General features: G+C 40.9%; 1 protein-coding gene across 1 annotated transcript in view; it reads right to left on the bottom strand.

Annotated features, from left to right (window-relative positions):
* Positions 1-22,584, bottom strand: part of nbas (NBAS subunit of NRZ tethering complex) — a 248,075-nt gene that overhangs the window by 198,744 nt on the left and 26,747 nt on the right. Inside the window, exons 10-18 of the mRNA XM_063001902.1 lie at positions 21,424-21,562; positions 20,956-21,018; positions 19,779-19,907; positions 18,566-18,629; positions 13,946-14,139; positions 9,968-10,228; positions 8,101-8,226; positions 7,815-7,966; positions 5,235-5,372 (exon numbers count right to left, since the gene is read on the bottom strand). Coding sequence (XP_062857972.1) covers positions 5,235-5,372; positions 7,815-7,966; positions 8,101-8,226; positions 9,968-10,228; positions 13,946-14,139; positions 18,566-18,629; positions 19,779-19,907; positions 20,956-21,018; positions 21,424-21,562 — 1,266 coding nt within the window. The remainder of the gene's footprint in view (positions 1-5,234; positions 5,373-7,814; positions 7,967-8,100; positions 8,227-9,967; positions 10,229-13,945; positions 14,140-18,565; positions 18,630-19,778; positions 19,908-20,955; positions 21,019-21,423; positions 21,563-22,584) is intronic.

The following is a 22,584-nucleotide window of genomic DNA, read 5'->3' as shown; positions in this document are numbered from 1 at the left end:
AACACAGGCACTGTACAAACACACACAGATACTGTACAAACACACACATACAGATACTGTACAAACACACAAAGATACTGTATAAACAAACACACACAGACACTGTACAAACACACACACACACACACACACACACACACAAACTGGACAAACGCTCACAGAAACAGAACCAACACCAACACACACACACACACACACACACACACACACACACACACACACACACACACTGTGAAACAGTGTCAGAAACAGTACCAACACACACAACCCCTAAATAAAAACTGTGGCCATAAAGTGACAGTACACTGTACAGTGACTGTGCAAGGATACTCTACAGAGCAAAGAGTGCAACAAGCTCACCACAGAGACCAAACTGTACAGTCACATACAGTTATTTTATAACTTTCATTCTGAATTCTACAGTTTCACCAAGACTGAGTAAATAACCATCATGTACAGAGAGCGGAAAGAGAGCAGCAGCACACACACACACACACAGTTATTATCTGTGTAAATACTGTTACTGTTATTACTGTATAAAACACTGAGCTACCCCGCTGGAAAAATTATTTAGTAATATTTCAGTTCCAGCTCCACAGGGAGCTGAGGAGTTTGTTTTTTTTCCAGATTATATTACTTTTATTTTCAGTTTGACTCAGTGAATTTAAACAAATCAGATTTTTAAATGGTTTAAACGGCTGGTGGTGGATTCTGCTTACATGAAGCAAAAACGTTAGTGACAAAGTTGCTAAAAATAATGATGCTAAAATAAAGACAAGCTGAGAATTAAAACTGTCAGTTAAACCTCAGATAGAAAACGTTTAACACGCCGCTCAGGTGGTGCAGCGGTAAAAAACACACGCTGGAACCAGAGCTGGGATCTTGAATACATCGTATTGAATCTCGGCTCTGCCTGCCGGCTAAGGCCGAGCGGCCACATGAACAACGATTGGCCTGTTGTTCAGACATGGGTGGGACTAAGCCGGATGGGGACTCTCTCTCATGACTGGTGCAATTACGATTGATGGTGCCTGCACAGAGACGAGAAAAGAGTGCTCTCAGGGTGTGTCTCTCCGTACACAGCGCTGATCTGCACTGCACTCGTCAAAGTGTAGGTGATAAGATGCATACGGCTGCTGCCCACGTGTCGGAGGGGGCGTGGGTTAGCTTCGTTCTCCTCAATCAGAGCAGGGATCGGCATTGGTGGAGAGGAAGCATGACGCAATCGGGCAGTTGGACGCGCTAAAAAGGAGAACAAGGGGAGAAAATGCATAAAAACAAAAATATATACTGTATATAAAAAAGAAAACGTTTAACACCAGCTACACTCATATCTACCTGGAACTGCTGTGCTAATGATGCTAACGACCAGCCTCTTTATTAAGCACGCTCCAACATGGTGGGAGAGGGTTGAATGGTTATTTTAATTGTAGTAGTGGGTTATGGAGTGTGTGTGTGGTACACCAACGCATGTACTTTCACGCTTCGGAGCAGGGAGTTTAATGGTAATTGCAATGTGCTGAGCTTTACTTGAATGAGAAAACAACCATGGGTGAATAGACTCCTCATTACACACACACACACACACACACACTGCAAAGTCAGCAGTGTAATCAATTGCCCATCGGTGTAATAGCAGTGCAGTTAAGAAAATCAAATCAAAAGAGCACAAGGTAACTTTCATACATAGCTTTTTCTTTCATAGTATCAATATCAACCATCGTCGATGCATGGACTCCATGTGTATAGAAGGTGTGCTGTGGTATCTGGCACCAAGATGTCAGCAGCAGATCCTTTAACTCCTGTAAGTTGTGAGGTGGGGCCTCCATGGATCGGACTTGTTTGTCCAGCACATCCCACAGATGCTCGAGGCCAGGTCAACACCTCAAACTGGTTGTTGTGCTCCTCAAACCATTCCTGAAGCATTTCTGCTTTGTAGCAGGGAGCATTATCCTGCTGAAAGAGGCCACAGCCATCAGGGGATACAGTTTCCATGAAAGGGTGTACAGTACATGGTCTGCAGTAAAGCTTAGGTAGGTGGTACGTGTCAAAGTAACATCCACGTGGATGGCAGGACCCAATGTTTGCCAGCAGAACATTGCCCAAAGCATCGTACGGCCTCCATAGTGCATCCTGGTGCCATGTGTTCCCCAGGTAAGCGACGCACACGCACCCGGCCATCCACGTGATGTCAAGGAAAAGAAAACGTGATTCATCAGACCAGGCCACCTTCTTCCATTGCTCCGTGTCCATCTTATCACCTACACTTTGACGAGTGCAATGCAGCTCAGCGTTGTGTACGGAGAGACACACCCTGAGAGCACTCTTTTTGCATCTCTGTGCAGGCGCCATCAATCAGCCAGCAGAGGTCGTAATTTCACCAGTCATGGAAGAGAGACCCCATCCGTCTTAGTCCCGCCCATATCTGAACAACAGGCCGATCGCCGATAGCCGGCAGGCAGAGCTGAGATTCGATACGATGTATTTGAGAACCCGGCTCTGGTTCCAGCATGTCATTTTACCTCTGCGCCACCTGAGCGGCCTTTCTTGGACCACTTTTTATAGATACTGACCACTGCAGACCGGAAACACCGCACAACAGCTGCAGGTTTGGAGATGCTCTGACCCAGTCGTCTAGACATCATAATTTGGCCCTTGTCAAACTCGCTCAAATCCTTACTCTTGAACATTTTTCCTGCTTCTAACACATCAATTTGAGGATAAAATGTTCACCTGCTGCATAATATATCCCACCCACTAACAGGTGTCATGATGAAGAGATAATCAGTGTTATTCACATTACCTGTCAGTGGTCATAATGTTATGCCTGGTCGGTGTATAGTCAATATTCATATTATTCATAGCTCATATCATTAACAAACAATGGGTAAAAAAGCACTGTAGAGTCCTCACAGGGTGATCCAGTTTGTGTGAATCATCAGAGCAACTCATGATGTGACTATATGGCCCTCATGTGCCTGTATGTACTCCTGACAACATCTGGGCATGCTCCTGATAAGACGGCAGATGGTACCCTGGGGCATCGGTGAGCTCCTGGACAGTCTTTAACGCTACTTGGCTCCGTCTCATAGCATGCTCTGATACACAACGTCCCAGAGGTTCTTAACTGGATTTACGTCTAGGGGACGTGAGAGCCAGTCAATGGCATCGATGCTTTCATCATCCAAGACATGTCTACACAGTCTGGTCACATGAGGCCGGCACTAGGAAGGAATCCAGTAGCCACTGCACCATGGCATTAAATGTGACAATAGGTAGTAGTATCTATACCAGCCACTCATTAGATGCTTCTATTGGCACCTGTATTGAAAAGCGTATTGTAACACTAAGTGTGCTATAATAGAGGTGGATCCATTACTTAAAGAATCCATGACAATCGTTCTGGCTGATGTCTCAGTCCAGTGCCATATAAAATTCTGACCACTCTTACAAAACAGACCCATAGGATGGCATACGAGGGGAAAAAGATCAGCTACATAGTGTAAAATTTTTTAGAAAGTGGTACCCAGTCTTATCCGATGAGCTAATATGGTGCAAATGTTTAGTCATTTGAAGACCAAGATAAAGTCAAATGTGTGTGTGTGTGTGTGTCTGTGTGTGTGTGTGTGTGTGTGGTTGATTTGCATTCTTGTTCCGTTTCCCTTACTGAGTCTCTCTAGCTGCAAGTTTTCTTTTTTGGTCTCTCTTTCTATCACCGTGCCTGCGTTTTAGGCCAAAAGTATTGGGTGTAACTGTTGTAATACACCAATCAGCCATAACATTAAAACCACCTCCGTGTTTCTACACTCACTGTCCATTTTTTCAGCTCCACTTACAATATAGGAACGCTTTGTAGTTCTACAAAAGGACCCCCACGGGACCACTACAGAGCAGGTATTATTTAGGTGGTGGATCATTCTCAGCACTGCATTGACACTGACATGGTGGTGGTGTGTTAGTGTGTGTTGTGCTGGTATGAGTGGATAAGACACAGCAGATACGCTGCTGGAGTTTTTAAACACCTCACAGTCCCTGCTGGACTGAGAATAGTCCACCAATCAAAAATATCCAGTCAACAGCTCCCCGTGGGCAGCGTCCTGTGACCACTGATGAAGGTCTAGAAGATGACCAACTCAAACAGCAGCAATAGATGAGCGATCGTCTCTGACTTTACATCTACAAGGTGGACCGACTAGGTAGGAGTGTCTAATAAAGTGGACAGTGAGTGGACACGGTATTTAAAAACTCCAGCAGCGCTGCTGTGTCTGATCTGCTCATACAAGCACAACACACACTAACACACCACCACCATGTCATTGTCACTGCAGTGCTGAGAATGATCCACCACCCAAATAATACCTGCTCTGTGGTGGTCCTCTGGGGGTCCTGACCATTGAAGAACAAGGTGAAAGCAGATAAAAAAGTATGTAGAGAAACAGATGGACTACAGTCAATGGACAATCTGTATAGAAACAAGGAGGTGGTTTTAATGTTATGGCTGATCGGTGTATATATATATATAAATTGACAGTTTAACTGTTTTTGGTACACGGAGGGAGATGTTAGCTGTCATGCTAGCAGGTTGTGCCGCCTATGCCCATTGGTTTGAATGGCCTGAGGCTAACTGGTAGCCGTAATCACTGTCTAAGTAGTGTGTCTAAATAATCTGCCTTATAAATTATTATTAGAATCATCTCTACTTAGGCAGCTGCCTAGTTAGGCAATTGGCAGCAAGGCAGCTCACTAGGTTCAAACTGGACTAAAAAAAACTCGTTTTATTGCAGTTTTTTTACCTGCCTATTATGATGCAGCTGAAGTGAAACTGTTGGGAATGAGTGTAATTAAGTGGCTTCAGTTCCCAAGGCTTCGTCAAACAAACATTAGGGAGTGTGGGAAGCGCTTGAAGTGGCTTATGGGCTGAGAAATGGCACCAGCGGCCCTGTGTGTAAATGAGCCTGGTCTGATTAGGAGTGTTTACAGTGTTAACGCTCCCCTCTTCACCCTCTGTGTGAGTGGCGGTGATTTGCTTGCTCTTCAGGGGTTCTGGGCCCCCGAGCAGAAATGAACTCATGCAGATTAAAAACAAATGTACAAAGTACTTTCATTTCACCCTCCACCTCATCCTGCATTCCTCCCCCTCGCCTCTGCCTTTAATTCTCTCAGGAGAAGGCTTGATCTTTCGACGCAGCTTGAAGAAGCGTGGTGAGTGTGTTCAGACGGATTATAGAACTTACTTGCTGAAGTCTATTTTTTTGAGAAGCTCTTGTCTTTTCTTCGCCTCTCTTTCCTTTTTTCGCTCCGTTTCTTCCTCTATGGACTGAAAATCTTCATACGGAGCATCATCCAGGTCCACATCGCCCGGTATGATGAACCTAAGCATGGACATAAGAAAGGTGAGTTTATCTATCGGCCTGCTTTTATAAAAATTCATAGCTTAATGGCAATTAAGCTATTTGTAGCCTAAAAGTTAGTAATCAGAAGCAATCAATCAAACCCCAGTACTCAATTAAACCTCACCACTGCCAGGTTGCCACTGCTGGGCCCTTGAGCAAGGCCCTTAACCCTCAATTGCTTAGACTGTGTACTGTAAGTGACTTAGGATATAATCGTCTGCTAAATGTAATGTAAATGTAAATGTAATTGTAATGTAAATGTAATGTAAATGTAATGTAATGTAAATGTAATTGTAATGTAATGTAATGTAAATGTAATGTAAATGTAATTGTGATGTAAATGTACTGTAAATGTAATGTAAATGTAAATGTAAATGTAATGTAAATGTAATGTAAATGTAATTGTAAATGTAATGTAATTGTAATGTAAATGTAATTGTAATGTAAATGTAATGTAAATGTAATGTAAATGTAATGTAAATGTATTTGTATTGTAAATGCAATTGTAATGTAAATGTAATTGTAATGTAAATGTAATTGTAATGTAAATGTAATTGTAATGTAAATGTAATGTAAATGTAATTATATTGTTAATGCAATTGTAATGTATATGCAATGTAAATGTAATTGCAATGTAAATGCAATGTAAATGTAATGTAAATGTAAAGTAAATGTAAAGTAAATGTAAAGTAAATGTAAATGTAATGTTAATGTTAATGTAAATGTAATGTAAATGTAATGTAAATGTAATGTAAATGTAATTGTATTGTAAATGCAATTGTAATGTAAATGCAATTGTTACCAGATTGTTACAAGAGTTCAACTAAGCTGAGCATTTTTTTTTTTCATTTTTCCCCCAATTTTCCACCCAATCTAGTCGTATCCAATTATCCGACTGCATTACAATTCCTTTCTAGGACAGCCGTGACTAACACACCCCCCTCCGACACGTGTGCAGTAGCCGACTGCCTTTATTTACCTGAACGAGCAGAGTTCATATGCAGATCAGCTTTGTGTACAGAGAGTGACACCCTGATCCTCATCATCCCTCGTCTCTGTGCAGGCGCCATCAATCAGCCAGCAGAGGTCGAAATTGAACCAGTTATGAGGAATCCCCTCCGGCACCCACCCTGAATCATTGTTCTTGTAGGCGCCCAGCCTGCCGACGGCAGAGCTGAGATTCTAACCGACGAGTTTGAGATGTCAGCTCAGTGTGCTAGCGTGTTTTACCTCTGCGCCACCTCAGGGCCGTAACTTAGATGAGATATAAACCAACATGTTTAACAGCACCAACTGAGAAAATCTTATAGAAAATTATGATGAGTCAATTTGCCTTCCACTGCTTGGGATCCCCGATTCATGCGCCTCTATCAGCCAATCACGGTCTTTACTCAGAGTTTGAAGACCCCGTCCACATATTCCGGTCATCCCTCCCTGCAGGCACTGCTAATTATGCCCGCTAGATGGCACCCAGCCAACCGGTGGCAACGCCGAGTTGCGAACCGAGGAGTTCAGAATCTCAGCACCAACTGTGGTGTAGTGCAGGGATTTTCAAACCCTGGATCATGACCCATGGCACGAGCAAAAAAAATGGGTCGCAGAAAAAAACAAAAAATAACAACTAAACAGATTTTAACAGCCACATAAACCTATTTTAAAATATACATAAATTTGACTTGACTATATGACCAAGAGTATATGGACATCCCTACTAATTAGTAAATTAAAGTGCTTCAGCCTAGGCTATTACTAACAAATGAAAAAACAAAAATAAATAAATAAATTGTACACTTCCAAATTTAGGATAATCATCATATGTCAGCCTTCCAGGTTCTATGACAAACCTTCACAGGAAGGTCAAGGCTAGCTCATGGCCAGGTGTCCACATACTTTTAGCTACGTACTGTACAAGTAAGTATTGGTTCATTGATTAATCAACACTCGCTGGTATTGGAAAGTCTAAACTTCCACACTTCTTCTTCTTTTCCTTGGCCTTTGTCCCGTTCGGTTGCGGGGTCGGCTCTTCGGCATCGATTTGGCACAATTTTTACGCCGGATGCCATTCCTGACACAACCCTCCCTATTTTATCCGGGCTTGGGACCGGCACTACGATGCACTGGTTTGTGCATCTAGCGGCTAGGTATCTATAGGACAATTCAGTGTTTCCAATTAGCCTGGTGGCATGTTTTTGGACTGTGGGAGGAAACCGGAGTACCCGGAGGAAACCCACACGGACACGGGGAGAACATGCAAACTCCGCACAGAAAGGACCCGGACTGCCCCACCTGGGGATCGAACCCAGGACCTTCTTGTTGTGAGGCGACAGTGCTACCCACTAAGTCACCGTGCCGCCCTAAACTTCCACACTTAATCAGTTGAATAGATGAAAGAAATAAGCATATGTGATGGAGAACACACACCTTCCTCCATCCTCTCCGTTGCCGATGGCTAGGAGAGCCTCCAGATCTGTTCCTTTCAGGCCGTACATCAAAAGCTCCTTGGCAGCATCCACGTTCTCAGGCACTCTCTCAACACACTCGTGCAACACCCACGAACGCTTCTTTATTTTACTCTAAACACAAAAGCAAAGCACCCAGAGTGACCTTAAAGTATTTAAATATCTTCTGTAACATTTACACCCTTTTACTAACATTTTACTGGACACACTTAGACAAAATCAATGTAGACTGAAGCACAAATACTCACCAGGTAGTCCTGTATGGAGGCGATACTGACAGACGATTTCCTCCATTGTCTTTGATAAACCAGATCTGAGTCCAGTCCATAAACATGAGCTAAAGACAGAGCTTCTCCATATTCCTCGTTATCAATCTAAACACACACACACACACACACACACACACACACACATTAATATCAGTGCATGTATCCCACTGGTCCCCGTGATGCATCTGAGAATCACACAGACTGTCTTTAAACCCAACTACACTACATTGCCAAAAATATGTGGACACCCCTAACACCAGCCAATCTCATCCATGACACTGCTGACCTACCTTTCTCTGATAGAGTTCCTCAGGTGTGGAGCCCTTGATGTTACTGTACAGCCAACACAGAAAAGATAGAGAGCAAAGGCTAGAAATGTACCGCGATCCCCAGAATCCACTGTGGTCCCCATAACACACTTATTGGGTCTGTCTGAAAACCTAGTGAGCTGCCTTTTTGCCTACTGCCTACCTAGGCAGCTGCCTAATCCTAAACCCTAACCCTAAACCCTAACCCTAGAGAGGATTCCAATGAGACATCGACTAATTTTTTGGACGCACTACTTAGAAACCGTAGTTTTTGCTTACTAGACTAAAACAGTTAGACTCAGACCATTCAATCCAATTGGTTTGTCTATCTAAACACACACACACACACACACACACATTAATATTGGTGCACATATCCCATTGGTCACCGTGATGTATCCGAGAATCACACAGACTGGCACAGTCTTCAAACCCAACTACACTACATTGCCAAAAATATGTGGACACCCCTAACACCAACTATTTCAACCAATCTCATCCATGATACCTGCCCCACCCTTGCCTTGACCCCTCTGACCTACCTTTCTCTGATAGAGCTCCTCAGGTGTGGAGACTGAGCAGAGGCTAGAAATGTACCCCGGTCCCCAGAATTCACTGTGGTCCCCATAACACACTTATTGGGTCTGTCTGAAAACCTAGTGAGCTGCCTTTTTGCCTACTGTCTACCTAGGCAGCTGCCTAACCCTAACCCTAAACCTAAACCCTAACCCTAAACCCTAACCCTAAACCCTAACCCTAGAGAGGATTCCAATGAGACATCGACTCATTTTTTGGACGCACTACTTAGAAACCGTAGTTTTTGCTTACTAGACTAAAACAGTTAGACTCAGACCATTCAATCCAATTGGTTTGTCTATCTAAACACACACACACACACACACATTAATATCGGTGCACATATCCCATTGGTCACCGTGATGTATCCGAGAATCACACCGACTGGCACAGTCTTCAAACCCAACTACACTACATTGCCAAAAATATGTGGACACCCCAGCACCAACCATTTCAACCACTCATCCATGATACCTGCCCCACCCTTGCCTTGACCCCTCTGACCTACCTTTCTCTGATAGAGCTCCTCAGGTGTGGAGACTGAGCAGAGGCTAGAAATGTACCCCGGTCCCCAGAATTCACTGTGGTCCCCATAACTCACTTATCGGGTCTGTCTGAAAACCTAGTGAGCTGCCTTTTTGCCTACTGTCTACCTAGGCAGCTGCCCAAGTAGAGAGGATTCTAATGAGACATTGACTCATTTTTTGGATGCACTACGTAGAAACGGTAGTTTTTGCTTACTAGACTAAACAGTTAGACTCAGACCATTCAAACCAATGAGTTTGTCTATCTAAACACACACACATTAATATCGGTGCACGTATCCCATTGAAAGACTGACAGTCTTCAAACCCACGTACACTACAATTCCAAAAGTATGTGAACACCCCTAACACCAACTATTTCAACCAATCCCATGCATGATACCAGCCCCACCCCTACCCTGACCCCCATTGACCTACCTTTCTCTGATAGAGCTCCTCAGGTGTGGTGGATCTCAGGCTGAGCAGTCGATAGTTTTTGAGGACGGTACGTGACCGCTTCCTCAGGGGAGCGAAACGCTCCATCTCGGTCACGTAGTAAAGGCCCCGCTTCACGTATCCAAAGTAGCGAGCCTTGGCCGAGGACTCTTCATCGGAATCGGAGTCTTCCTCTGCATCGTCATCCTCACCGGAGGCGCTGCTCTCCAGACGTGAGCGCTTCTGAGCCAGTTTGATCTCACACTTGATGACAGAGAAAGAAAGACAGACTTGAGACAACAGTTCATAATGTATATCGTTCGTATCCATCTTGTCCTGTCCTGAACATCCTACTGTCACCCTAATAACCCACATGTGCTCAGTCACCCCTTATTGGCTTTCCTTCTCCTGCCTGGTGGCTCCATCTTTAGTGCCCTTCTCCCAATATAACTCTTACAGACGAATGATAAAACCATTTTCAACCATAATGTAAAAGCAAAGACATTATTTCTTCACATTATACAGTATATACACCTCATGACCAAAAGTATTTGGACACCCCTTCTAATAAATGAGTTCACCAAGTGAGGTCCATAAAGGCATGGTTTGAAGAGTTAGATGTAAAGGAACTCCAATGGTCTGCGCAGAGTCCTGGCCTCAAATCCATTGAACTCCTTTGGAATAAATTGGAATGTTGACTGCAAGCCAGGTCTTCTTGTCCAACATCAGTGCCAGCGCTCAGTTTTACTCTTCTACTGAACCGAACAGGCACTAAAGAATCAATTTGTTCTGCCAAATTATCTTCCATCCCCAAGGATACGAGTTTTGTGTGGGATGAAGAAAGAGCGATAATAGCTGTGCAGTTTACGTCTTTTTGTTTATCGTGCGACTGTTATTGTTCCTGACTGCAGCCCATCTGCTGCTCTGCAGACTTCGTCACCCCTGTACGCCATTAATCAATCAAAAGAATCATTTTCGGCACTGCAGTGAAGATAACATGGTAATGACATGGTAGTGTGTGTTGAACTGGACAAGTGCAGCAGGTGCAGCAGTGCTGTTGGGATTTCTGAACTACTCTGTGTCGATGCTGGCAGTAAAACTGGGTTCCAGTCAAAAAAACATTTACATTTACGTTTTTGACATTTAGCAGACGCCTTTATTCAAAGCGACTTACATACAGCATACAGTCTGAGCTATTGAGGGTTAAGGGCCTGGCTCAAGGGCCCAACAGCAGCCGTTTAGCAGTGGTAAGGCTTGAACAAGCGACCTTCTGATCACTAGTCCAGTACCTTTATCACTAGGCCACAACAAAATATAAAACCAACAGCATCATGTGATCAGAAAGAAGATTAACACTGACATAACACACAGAAAACAGCTCTGGTCTCTAACTGTACACATACAACAAGTATTAACAGGTGTTCCTAATAAAGAGGCCAGTAAGTCTAACCATGGGTTATGTGAGGGGGGGTGTTACAGTTGGAGGAGGGGGGTGACAAAGTGTACAGGGCAACTGATGGGCTACAGTCAGTAATTGTACACCCAGAAAATGCATCTATGTACAGAATTTTCTGCCAGTAAGCACCCCCTCCCCATCAGCCAACAGAACTGCAGGGGATTCAAACCCTGGTAATGGGTTAGCATACTGCTGCACCACCTAAATACCTAGGTATATAAATAAGTTTTGGTACTGCGATGACACTAACATTGTATTGGACAAGTGTAGCAGGTGCAGCAGTGTTGTTGGGATTTCTGAACTACTGTGTCAATGCTGACAGGAAAACAGTGTTCCAGTCCAAAATATAAAGCCAACAGCATCATGTGATCAAAAAGTGTCCACTGATGGACAACTAGAGGACAATTAATACAGACATACAGTAACACACAGAAAACAGCTCTAGTCTCTAACTGTACACATACAACAAGTATTAACAGGATATGTGTTCCTAATAAAGAGGCTAGTATGTCTAAACATGGGTTATGCAAGGGGGTGGGGGATGTGACAAAGTGTACAAAGCAACAGATGGGATACAGTCAGTAATTGTACACCCATCATCTATCTGCACCATCTAAATGCCTATGTACATAAATAAGTTTATGTTTTAAACATTTCCCCACCCCCGTGTTTGCAACTTCCAGACAAACCGTTCAGCAAAACATACTGCTGAAATAAAAACCAACAGCGTCTTACGTACACATCCCTCGTCCTCCCCTCGACACCCCCGTTTTCCCTTCCAGCCCTCCCAGTTTATACCACTCGTACCCAAACACGCTGCCCATAAAAGAACAACCTGAACAGATATGAAGAGGCTTTATGATGATGGCCTGCAGATAAAAGCAGGATATCAAAGCCACATCGTTTCCTTTATGAGAGATGTGATAAAAAAAATAAAAAAACCTGCTGGAGGACAGAACTCACTTTAATCGCACACACGCTCAGCTTCATCCCATTTTCAGCTGTCTATCAACAAACTGTTCGCTCCACATGCCCAGCAGATTTTAATAAAGAACCGAAAATAAAAAAGCCATATTTTCCAAATACTGCCCAATAATAAAGCGAGGATGCTTTTCTTTTTTCAGGCCGTTCAGGATTCATATTACGAGTTGCCCAACCATTCATTCCTAGAGGACCAGCTGAATGAATGAATGAATGAATGAATGACATGATATGAACACTGGGCCAACAGAAAATAGTCATGTTAATAATAATTATTAATACAAGTAATAGTAATAGCATGGCAACAGCTGTGTGGTACTAGTGGTGATAGTAGTAATAACAACAGTATTAGAGGTGGTAGTAGTAGTAGCAATAATAACAGTAATAAACATGGTGGTAAAAGTAATAATGGCAACAGCTGTGTGGTACTACTGGTAGTAATACTGTAGTAATAATAACAACAACAGTATTAGTGGTAGTAGTAGTAATAATGGCAACAGCTATGTGGTACTAGTGGTAGTATTAGTAATAATAACAACAGTAATAAAAATGGTGGTAGTAGTAATAATGGCAACAGCTATGTGGTACTAGTGGTAGTAATAGTAATAGTAATAATAACAGTATTAGTGGTGGTGGTAGCAGTAATAATAATAACTCATAATAAATGTGATAGTAACAATGGCAACAGCTGTGTGGTACTAGTGGTAGTAATAGTAATAACAACAATATAAGTGGTGGTGGTAGTAGTACTAATAACAATGGCTGTGGTGATAGTAATAGTAGTGGTGGTAGTAGTAGTAATGGCAACAACTGTGTGGTACTAGTGGTAGTAATAGCAGTAATAGTGACAATAGTGGTGGTAGTACAAGTAATAACAACAGTAATAATAGTGGTAGTAGTAGTGGTAGTAGTAATGGCAACAGCTGCATAGTGGTACAAGTTAATGTAATAGTATAGGTCATAGTGGCAGAAGCAGTAGTAGTAAATGTAGAAGTAATAATAGAAATAAAAAGTCATGTCAGACATAGTAGAAGTTAATGTAGTAGAAGTCGGGTATGGTAGACGTAGTAGAAGTAAATGTAGAAGTAGTGGTAAAAATGAAAGTTGTAGTAGAAGCAGAAGTAGAAATAAAAGAGTAATATTAGTAGTAGAAGTAAATGTAGTAGTAGTACAAGTCATAGTAGAAGTAGTAATGGAAGTACAGATTATAAAAGCATCAGTAAGGTTTGGTTTATTATGTTCAGTTATAAACAGTTAATAGTGAAATTAGTAGGCTTTTTACACCAGTACAAGCCCCAGTACACGTCCCTTACTTGTGCTTTTGATCAGACTGGTGTTGATGGTGTTGATCATGCTCAGTGACAGCGTGCTGGTATTGTTTTGTGACAGTGCAATAAGCTCTGAATTACATCCTCAGATTTCTCCTTTCATCCAATGAAACACTAAAGCCGCGCGGGTGTCTGGAAGTCCATGCCGTCTAGGGGGTGCAGACGGTTCAGGGTACACAATCAAAACGCGACGTGCAGAGAAGTGAACACACCCACCTCCAGGCTGAGGAAGCCGCCGTCATGGGCCGAGGTGACTCGGGGCGAGGGTTCGAACCACTCGCACGATTTTCCCAGAAGGTTGGTGAGAGCTCGGACGGAGGAGACGGTCAGAGAGCCGGAACATCGAGCCAGAATGAGAGCCTGATCGCTCCACCAGCCCACGTCCATCAGAGCCTGGTACTGCTCTTTATCTGCAGAGAGGAAGAGAGAGATTTAGGTGTACTGGATTCTTCACCCAGCCTCGTCAATGCACCTTGTAATGTGAGGCATCACAAAACCAAAACGAGGCGCACGAAGAGCTCCATCATTTCTTTCAAACGTCTTTTAGGCGTCCAACCTTTTGTCCATGACTTTTACCGCAACCCAGGCGACACAAACGATGCATCAAAACGAAAGACAAAACAAAATATGCCTAATTCATGAAAATGGTGTCAATCTGGTCCCACTGTGGTTTACACAATGTAACATAAAGCCTCCACAAGAGGGCGTTTGTATTTAAGTTCATTTTGTGTTTATCTGCCTTTTATTAGTATTATTAGTATTTTCCTCTGCGACCCATTTTTTTTGGCTCGGGACCCTTACATACATTATAAGTCTGCCAAAAATATGTGGACACCCGACCATTAGCTTGAACATCTTTCATCCAAAATGATAACTGTTAGGCTGGGATCTGCCTGACTCACATATGACATTCTAACTCATCCCAAAAGGAGAAACATACATTATAAATGTGCCATAAAATATGTGGACACCTGACCATTAGCTTGTTTAAACATCCTATTCCAAAACCATGGCTGTTTATTTAGAACTGGCTCTATTTTGCAGCTATTGCAAGCTTCTCTTATCTGATAAAGCTTTCCACATGGTTTTGAAATATGACTGTGAGAATTTGTGCCCAGTCAGTCCAAAGAACATCTTTTTTTTCAACCACACTCAACACTGTTACTGTTAATTGTGACCAAATACAATCCAAGCAACAGAGACTCAACAGTGGCAACTTGATGGTGATGGGGCTTGAACAGGCAACCTTCTGATAACTAGTCCAGTACCCTAAACGCTGAGCTGACAATCTAATGCATCCCAAAAGTGTTCAATGTGTTGAGGTTATGGCTCTGTGGTGGAACATGGAAGCACACAGAATGTCACTGTATGCCGTAAACCGTGGTAAAAGTTCAGTAGCAATAGTCTGGGGAAGGTCCTACTGTTTCAGCATCAAGAAAAGATGGTTTGCTTAAGAGTCCTGACCTCAACACTTATCAATGAACTAAAACATGCCCTGACGCTCATCGTCCGTGTGCGATCTCACCAAAGCGCCTGTAGATAATTGGAAACGAACCGCTGCAGTCATGTTCCAAATCAGTAGAGGCTATTTTAGCAGTGAACAGTGGACAAAAGTCCATGTTAATGCTTGTCGCTTGTAGAATGAAAATGAATTAGCTGTCATTTTAAGAATAAGTGCTCATCGTGCTGAGAAATAGAGTAGGACAATAGATGTGAAAGAAGCGATGAGTGTGTGGAGTCATCCTGAACTATTATCTATATCATTATCTAGAACTCAAGACGTCGCTCTGTCTTTTAAAAAGCCAGTCTCGGGAATTAAACCCCATCTTATCTTTATATCTCCACAAAGACAAGCATCCAGATGACGGCAATGATTAATCATTATTCAGAGTACAAAATATGCACCAATCTGAAGTAAAAATGCCCCCCACTATGACGGCCATATGATTCTCCATATGATGGTACCGTATGTAAGAGTGAATTTAAGGAAACAAAAATGAGGTTGAGAAGGTAGAGAAGTAAGAAAGATCTAAAATTCACAGTAAAAAACGTTCCTTCTTTCCTTCTTCCTTTAACCAAACTTTCTTTAAACCTTTAATCCTGCTTTAAACCGTATTTTGACCCATTTATCCTTCGGTTCAGCTTCCATTGGCCCATTATTTCAATTCATCTTAGCTAACAGTTCAGATAAAAACAGCCAGTAGACAGATCATGTGCCTAAACGTTAAATTTTTTCCGCTTGGATTTTTTTAAAACTGTTTTTTGAATGTCTATTACAATTTTGTCTATTACAATGTGTCTTTGTCACAGCACTTAATTTTTAATTTTGTCTACTATTTTCACAAAATTTCATTTATTATGGTATTTTATTTTATGTATCAATATTATTTTATTTTTTCATTTTTTCCATTTTATAAAATCTTTTGTATTATTATTATTATGATTAAATTTATTTAATTATTTGTATTATTATTATTAAATTTATTTAACTATTTGTATTTGTATTACTTTATATATTTTATTTTATGTATTATTATTTAATTATTTAATAATTATTTTATTTATTTAATTTTATGTATTATTATTATTTTATTTATTATTTAATTTTATGTATTATTATAATTATTTAATTTATTTTATTTTATTGAATGTTTTATTATTATTTTATATATTATTTTACTTAGTTTATTTAATTTTATGTATTATTATTATTTTTTATATTATTTTTCTTAGTTTTTAAAATTTTACGTATTATTACTTTTAAATTTTTATTTTATTTAGTTTATTTAACTGTATGTATTATTACTTTTTAATTTTTATTTTATTTAGTTAATTTAATTTTATGTATTATTACTTTTTTATTATTATTATTTTATTTATATACTTTTTGCCACATCCTTCTTTTACCAGTCGTTCGAGTCTCCTTTCTTTCAGCAAGTCTTTTTTTTTTTTTAACCAGTCCTTCCTTCCATTAACCAGTCTTTTCCCCCTCCTTTCTTTCAGTGCGTCCTACTTTTGACTTGTGTGTCCCATCCTTCTTTCAAATTGCCCTTCTTTCCACACATCTGTCTTTCATGAAGTCATAATTTTAATGTGTCCAATACTCCTTTCGGTTTGTCCTTCTTTCAACACATCTGTATTTAGCCACGTCCTTCTTCTGACATGTTCCTCCAATCCTCTGTTCGACTTGTCCTTCTTTCAACACATCTGTATTATTGTGACCTTCTTTTGACACGTTCCTCCAATCCTCCTTTCGACTTGTCCTTCTTTCAACACATCTGTATTTCCCTGCGTCCTTCTTTTGACACGTTCCTGCCGTCCTTCTTGTGATCAGGTGAGAGATGAGCACAATCTTTATCGTAATGTTTGTATATGAACTGAACTTAAAAATAGGGCTAGCACTGAACATAAATCGGTGACAAAAACAATGACTGCTGTTATAGGGCATGTGTGTGTGTCTTTAAGAGAGGTGTATAGTGGAGACGCTTTGTTCACAGTATCGCTATAAGTGAGTCAGGAGTCGATTCGTATGAAGCAAAGCTTGTGCACAAGTTTTTCTTCTCAGTCAGCTCTCCGTTTTTACTGTTAATAATGAACGTTTTGGTTTCAAATAAACACCAGATACTACAGAACATTTTGTGTGACTCGTTTTTCTTACTGGTTGGAGGCTTAATTAAACTGCTATTACCACAGAGCGGTAGCTAAGTCAGACTCGTTCTGTCCATGGAGATAACTTCAAGGTCGGCACACGAAAGGGGGCGCATGTCCAAAAAAGTTGAAAACCCCTGCTCTAGTCAAAATTCTTTAAACTTGTGCTTCTTTCATTCAGTTTTGTTATGTAACTACTTTTTTTTCTTTCTTTCTTTTTCTCTTTCTTTTCCTTTTTTCTATACTGTATACAGTCTTTTGGTCAGCACGGTGGCTAAGTGGGTAGCACTGTCGCCTCACAGCAAGCAGGTCCTGGGTTCGATCCCCAGGTGGGGCGGTCCAGGGCCTTTCTGTGTGGAGTTAGCATGTTCTCCCCGTGTCCGCGTGGGTTTCCTCCGGGTGCTCCGGTTTCCTCCCACTGTCCAAAGACATGCAAGTGAGGTGAATTGGAGATACAAAATTGTCCATGACTGTGTTTGATATAACCTTGAGAAGTGATGAACCTTGTGTAACGAGTAACTACCGTGTGTCAGTTGACGTTAAAATCCAAATAAACAAACAAGTATACAGTCTTTTCTTACTTCTCTTGTTATGTCATGATGTAAGATTAAAATTTTTGCTACTACTTCAGAATGAAACAGGCGAGAGAAAGATGGAGAGGAATGAACAGGCTGGGTTGCATTTTAATAATGTGTGACAAAGTGTCAGAACAAATGTCAGTGCATACGTCCTTTTCCACCAGAACATATGATTTGATTAAAACATCATGCATTTTTTTCTTTCTTTCAGCCTGTGCTTCTTTTAATAAGTCCTTTCTTTTATTTACATTTTTTCCCTCAATCTAACTTTCCTCCTCATGCGTCCCATGTTTTGTCATCACTATCTTTCACTTTTATTCTTTTCTGGTCCTTATTTCTCACACACTGCTATGTGCTTAATGGTTTATTCCGCTCTGTCTGAGCTGGATGTACAGTATTTTAATCGCTCCATTATCCAGAGAGTAAACAAGCTAGCTGTCTCTTATTGCACAATACAGGATGAACCTTGTAGCTGAGCTACAAAAGACATGAGCTACAAACCATCATTCTTATTCATTCAGCATATGTCTCCTTTTCCAAATGTACTGTCAGCAATTGATTCTGTTCTACCTGAGTGAAAAAAACTCTATTGAATGGGACCTTGGTTTACCTTTGATTTTTTTTCTCTTCTCCAGCGAGGTCTTCCAATCTGGATTGATCTCGTCATAACCAGGCTACATCACAGAGAGAGACAAATAGGAGTTTGAGGGTTGGGGGTAGACATGTTTCATATAAGACACCTGTATAATTTCAGAATGATCACATCCTCACCAAAAAGATATATCCAAAGTGACCAAATATTCAAACAATTGAGGGTTTACGGGCAACTTGGTAGTGATGGGGCTTGAACAGGCAACCTTTTGATTACTACCATTGCATGGGATCTGTTACGCTGGGAACTGCCTGGGAACTCACATTTGACATTCTAATTCATCCCAAAAGTGTTCAGTGTGTTAAGGTTATGACTCTGTGAAGGAACATGGAAGCACACAATGAAACTGTATGTCATAAACCAAGTTTAGCAGCAACAGTTTGGGGAAGGTCCTACTGTTTCAGCATCAAGGAAAGGTCAATGTGGGCCCGCTTAGAGCCCTGACCTCAACACTATTCAACAAACATGCTTTGCGAGCCAGGCCTCCACACTTGTCGTCTGTGTCGGATCTCACTAAGACGTCTGTGGATTGTTGCAGTCATGCAGACTTACGTTGTCCCTGTCCCTAATATTTTGGGACGAGTGTTGCAAGCACCAATTTCAGAATGACCACATCCTCACCAAACAATAATATCAAGAAATTAAAACAATATATTGTTTGGATACTAATTTTCTTTAAATCTAGAACAAAGTTAATTCATGAATCAGTGGATTTGTATTGTATAATTGGTGCACTTTAAATATGTAGAACATAGGATGCGGTTTGGGACGCAGCCTGAAAATTCATTGTAAACAATGTCTGCATGATCAAATCTCAAGATAATATCAATTAAGTGTGAATATACAATTAACTACATTATTAAATACAGATATGAAATGCAGGTCTGTTACTGATGAGTAAGAATGCAAACATGTCCAACAGAATCAAATCAAATGGTAAGTCCATTTCTACAATGTTGACTGTTAAGACATGTGTACTGTGCATCTTAAACTCTTCCTGTGTTCCAGAAGGCTTAGAAAAACTGTTGGGGCTGTTCAGACCGAAAATATTCAAATACATTCCCCAGATACAAAATTAGCTTCACACAGTGTCCCAATGAACATGTATTTGTGATGTACACACACACACATATATATATATATATATATATACATCTGGGCTAAGCTGTACCTGCTCCTCCTGTTTCCAAGAGCTCCTCTGTTTGAGTGATGGTATGTCCCACACGCTGAGCGTACCGGAAAAATGGATCACAGCCAGCATGGCATCATCAGGAGACAGACTCATCCTGAACACACCGTCCTACACAAATCCCATGTTAAATACAAACACACACACACAAAATCTCTCTATTTAGCTAAGCAGACTGCTGTATAATAATATGGCACATTCTAATTAACATGAATGACACAATAACTAAGACCCTAAAATTCTAACTTTAAGGTTTGTGTTTAGTGATTTAACCTTTTTTATTCACATAGCCTCATGTTTACTGGTTAATTTGCATTATGAGGTGGTCCAGCAATCCTACGGCAATTCAGTTAGCAATCGGTTAGTCAAAATGTCCAAGATGTCGACTCAGGTAACTCTGTGTCAAAACATGGACGAGTATTTTTGCTTTTAAGACCGTCGCTGGATGTTCTGCATTACATTCAACCATTGAGGTAGGCTGTGTATTGTAGCTTCCATTTATTCTATCATTCAATGTATGAGCGTAATGTAATGGCCACCGTAAAATGAAGCACATTTTCCCTTGAATTTGATAGGGTCCTAACAAAAAGTAACAATACAAACCATAATAATAAAAAAATTAACTACCTTCAGGATCATGGTGCTGCATGCGTGCATATGTTGCATGTCTTTGATAGAACATGTGCATAGATTATATATATATATATATATATATATATATATATATATATATATATATATATATATATATATATACAGTATATACTTTTTTTTTTTTTTTTTATGCATTTTCTTCCTTTTAGCGCGTCCAATTGCCTGATTGTGTCATGCTTCCTCTCCACCAATGCCGATCCTTGCTCTGATTGAGGAGAACGAAGCTAACCCACGCCCCCTCCGACATCTTATCACCTACACTTTGAATAGTGTAGTGCAGCTCAGCACTGTGTATGGAGAGACACACCCTGATAGCACTCTTTTCTCGTCTCTGTGCAGGCGCCATCAATCAGCCAGCAGAGGTCGTAATTGCATGAGTTATGAGAGAGAGACTCTATCCGGCTTAATCCAACCCATATCTGGCCAATTGTTGTTCATGTGGCCACCTGAGCGGCCTTACATTTCTATACACAACCAAAAATTGCCCTTGTTTGGCATTATTTACCTGCTCGTTGGTTTGCCTGAAGAGTCGAAATGTGGGCATTCGGAAAAGCCCTCTCCTTTGGGCCTGGATAACATTGAGAGAGAGAGAGAGAGAGAGAGAGAGAGAGAGAGAGAGAGAGAGAGAGAACGATCAACTAAGCTATGTGGATGCCTGACCATGAGCTTGTTGGACCCCCCTGTGCAAAATAATAGACATAACAATAGTGTTGCTTCCCTTTGTGGCTAGAGTGGCCTCAATGTTTCTGGAAAGCTGTTTAAGAGTAAATTATCTGTGGGAATTTGTACCCATTCAGTCAAAACAGCATGTGAGATGTCAACCATAGACCGTTTTCAGGTTGCCTGGTATGCAACTAATGTTTTTTAGTTCACCCCAAGGAGGTAGAATGAGAATGAGTTCCTCAGTACTAAACCGTATTTAAGTCAAAGCATGAAACTTAGACCTTTTTGAACCATGTATTGTGTTTCTTACCGCATCGATATCATCTTCATAGCTGGTGACCTGTTTATAGTACGGCGAGCCTGATAACACCCTCCAGACGGTGATGCCACACCCAGCAGCTAGAGTGGCAGCACTCTCATCTGACTGGCATCCTCCCAGCAAAAGCAACCTAAAAAGTGGCACATAAATAAAGAAACAAACAAAAAAATCAGACTAGCTGCAAATCTGCATTCAAAAGCAATGCTAATTATAGAAGACGGAAAAGCCCTGGAGAGTGGAGTGTCGACATTTTTTAGACTTTTTCTTGAGTTCTGGAGGCAGATGGCATCACAAAATGCCACCCCAATCCCTCTCTTACTGCAGATTGTATTTAACAAAACATTCATTTCATGAAACAAAGGTATCAACTCGTGAAGAGTCATAAGACTCGTTTTCAGGAGTCCTACGACAGGGGTTTAGGACTGTAACTAGGCCACTGAAAAACTTCAAACATTTATGCTTAGCCAATCAGGTGTGACCTTGCTTTAAATCTTGGATCATTAAACTGAGATACAATCCAATTAACCATCAGTGTCAGCTCACAACAGAGGACTTCACATTCTCCTCAAATACCTTCTAATAGAAAGTGAAACTTACTGTGACTTTAAATCATTCCAAGGCCGCCCAGCAGGTAAGCAGCAAGGGGCAATTACTTTTTTACAATACCAAACCACACAGTATATAAAATGTCTGAATATGGTAGTGATGGGGGGGGATGGGAAAAATGATGATAAAAACAGATCAAAAGAGAGAAAAAAGTAAGAGAGCGAGAGGTAAATGTGAAATAACAGTGAGAAATAATTGAGATAGTAAGAAAAATGTAATAAAGATGCAGGTGTGAGTGCAATGGAGATGAAAATGTAAATGATTGAATAGGAAAGTTGTAAGTGTGAACGAATAGAATAAGATAGTAAGGGAGAGAGATGCAAGTGTGAAATGAGAGAATGTGTGTGTGTGTGTGTGAGAGAGAGTTGTAAATGTGAAATGAGAGTGTGTGAGTGAGTAAGAGAGTGGAGGATGTAAATATGAACTGAGAGTGAGAGAGATGTAAATGTAAAATGAGGGAGGTGTAAATGTAAAAGTGAGTGAGTAAGAGAAAGATATAAATATGAAATTAGAGAGGTGTAAATGTAAAAGTGAGTAAGAGAAAGA

Source organism: Trichomycterus rosablanca, chromosome 9, assembly GCF_030014385.1.
Source record: "Trichomycterus rosablanca isolate fTriRos1 chromosome 9, fTriRos1.hap1, whole genome shotgun sequence".
Classification (NCBI taxonomy): Eukaryota; Metazoa; Chordata; class Actinopteri; order Siluriformes; family Trichomycteridae; genus Trichomycterus; species Trichomycterus rosablanca.
The sequence above is the reverse complement of the archived record's forward strand: the minus strand, read 5'-3'. Positions and strand labels throughout refer to the sequence as shown.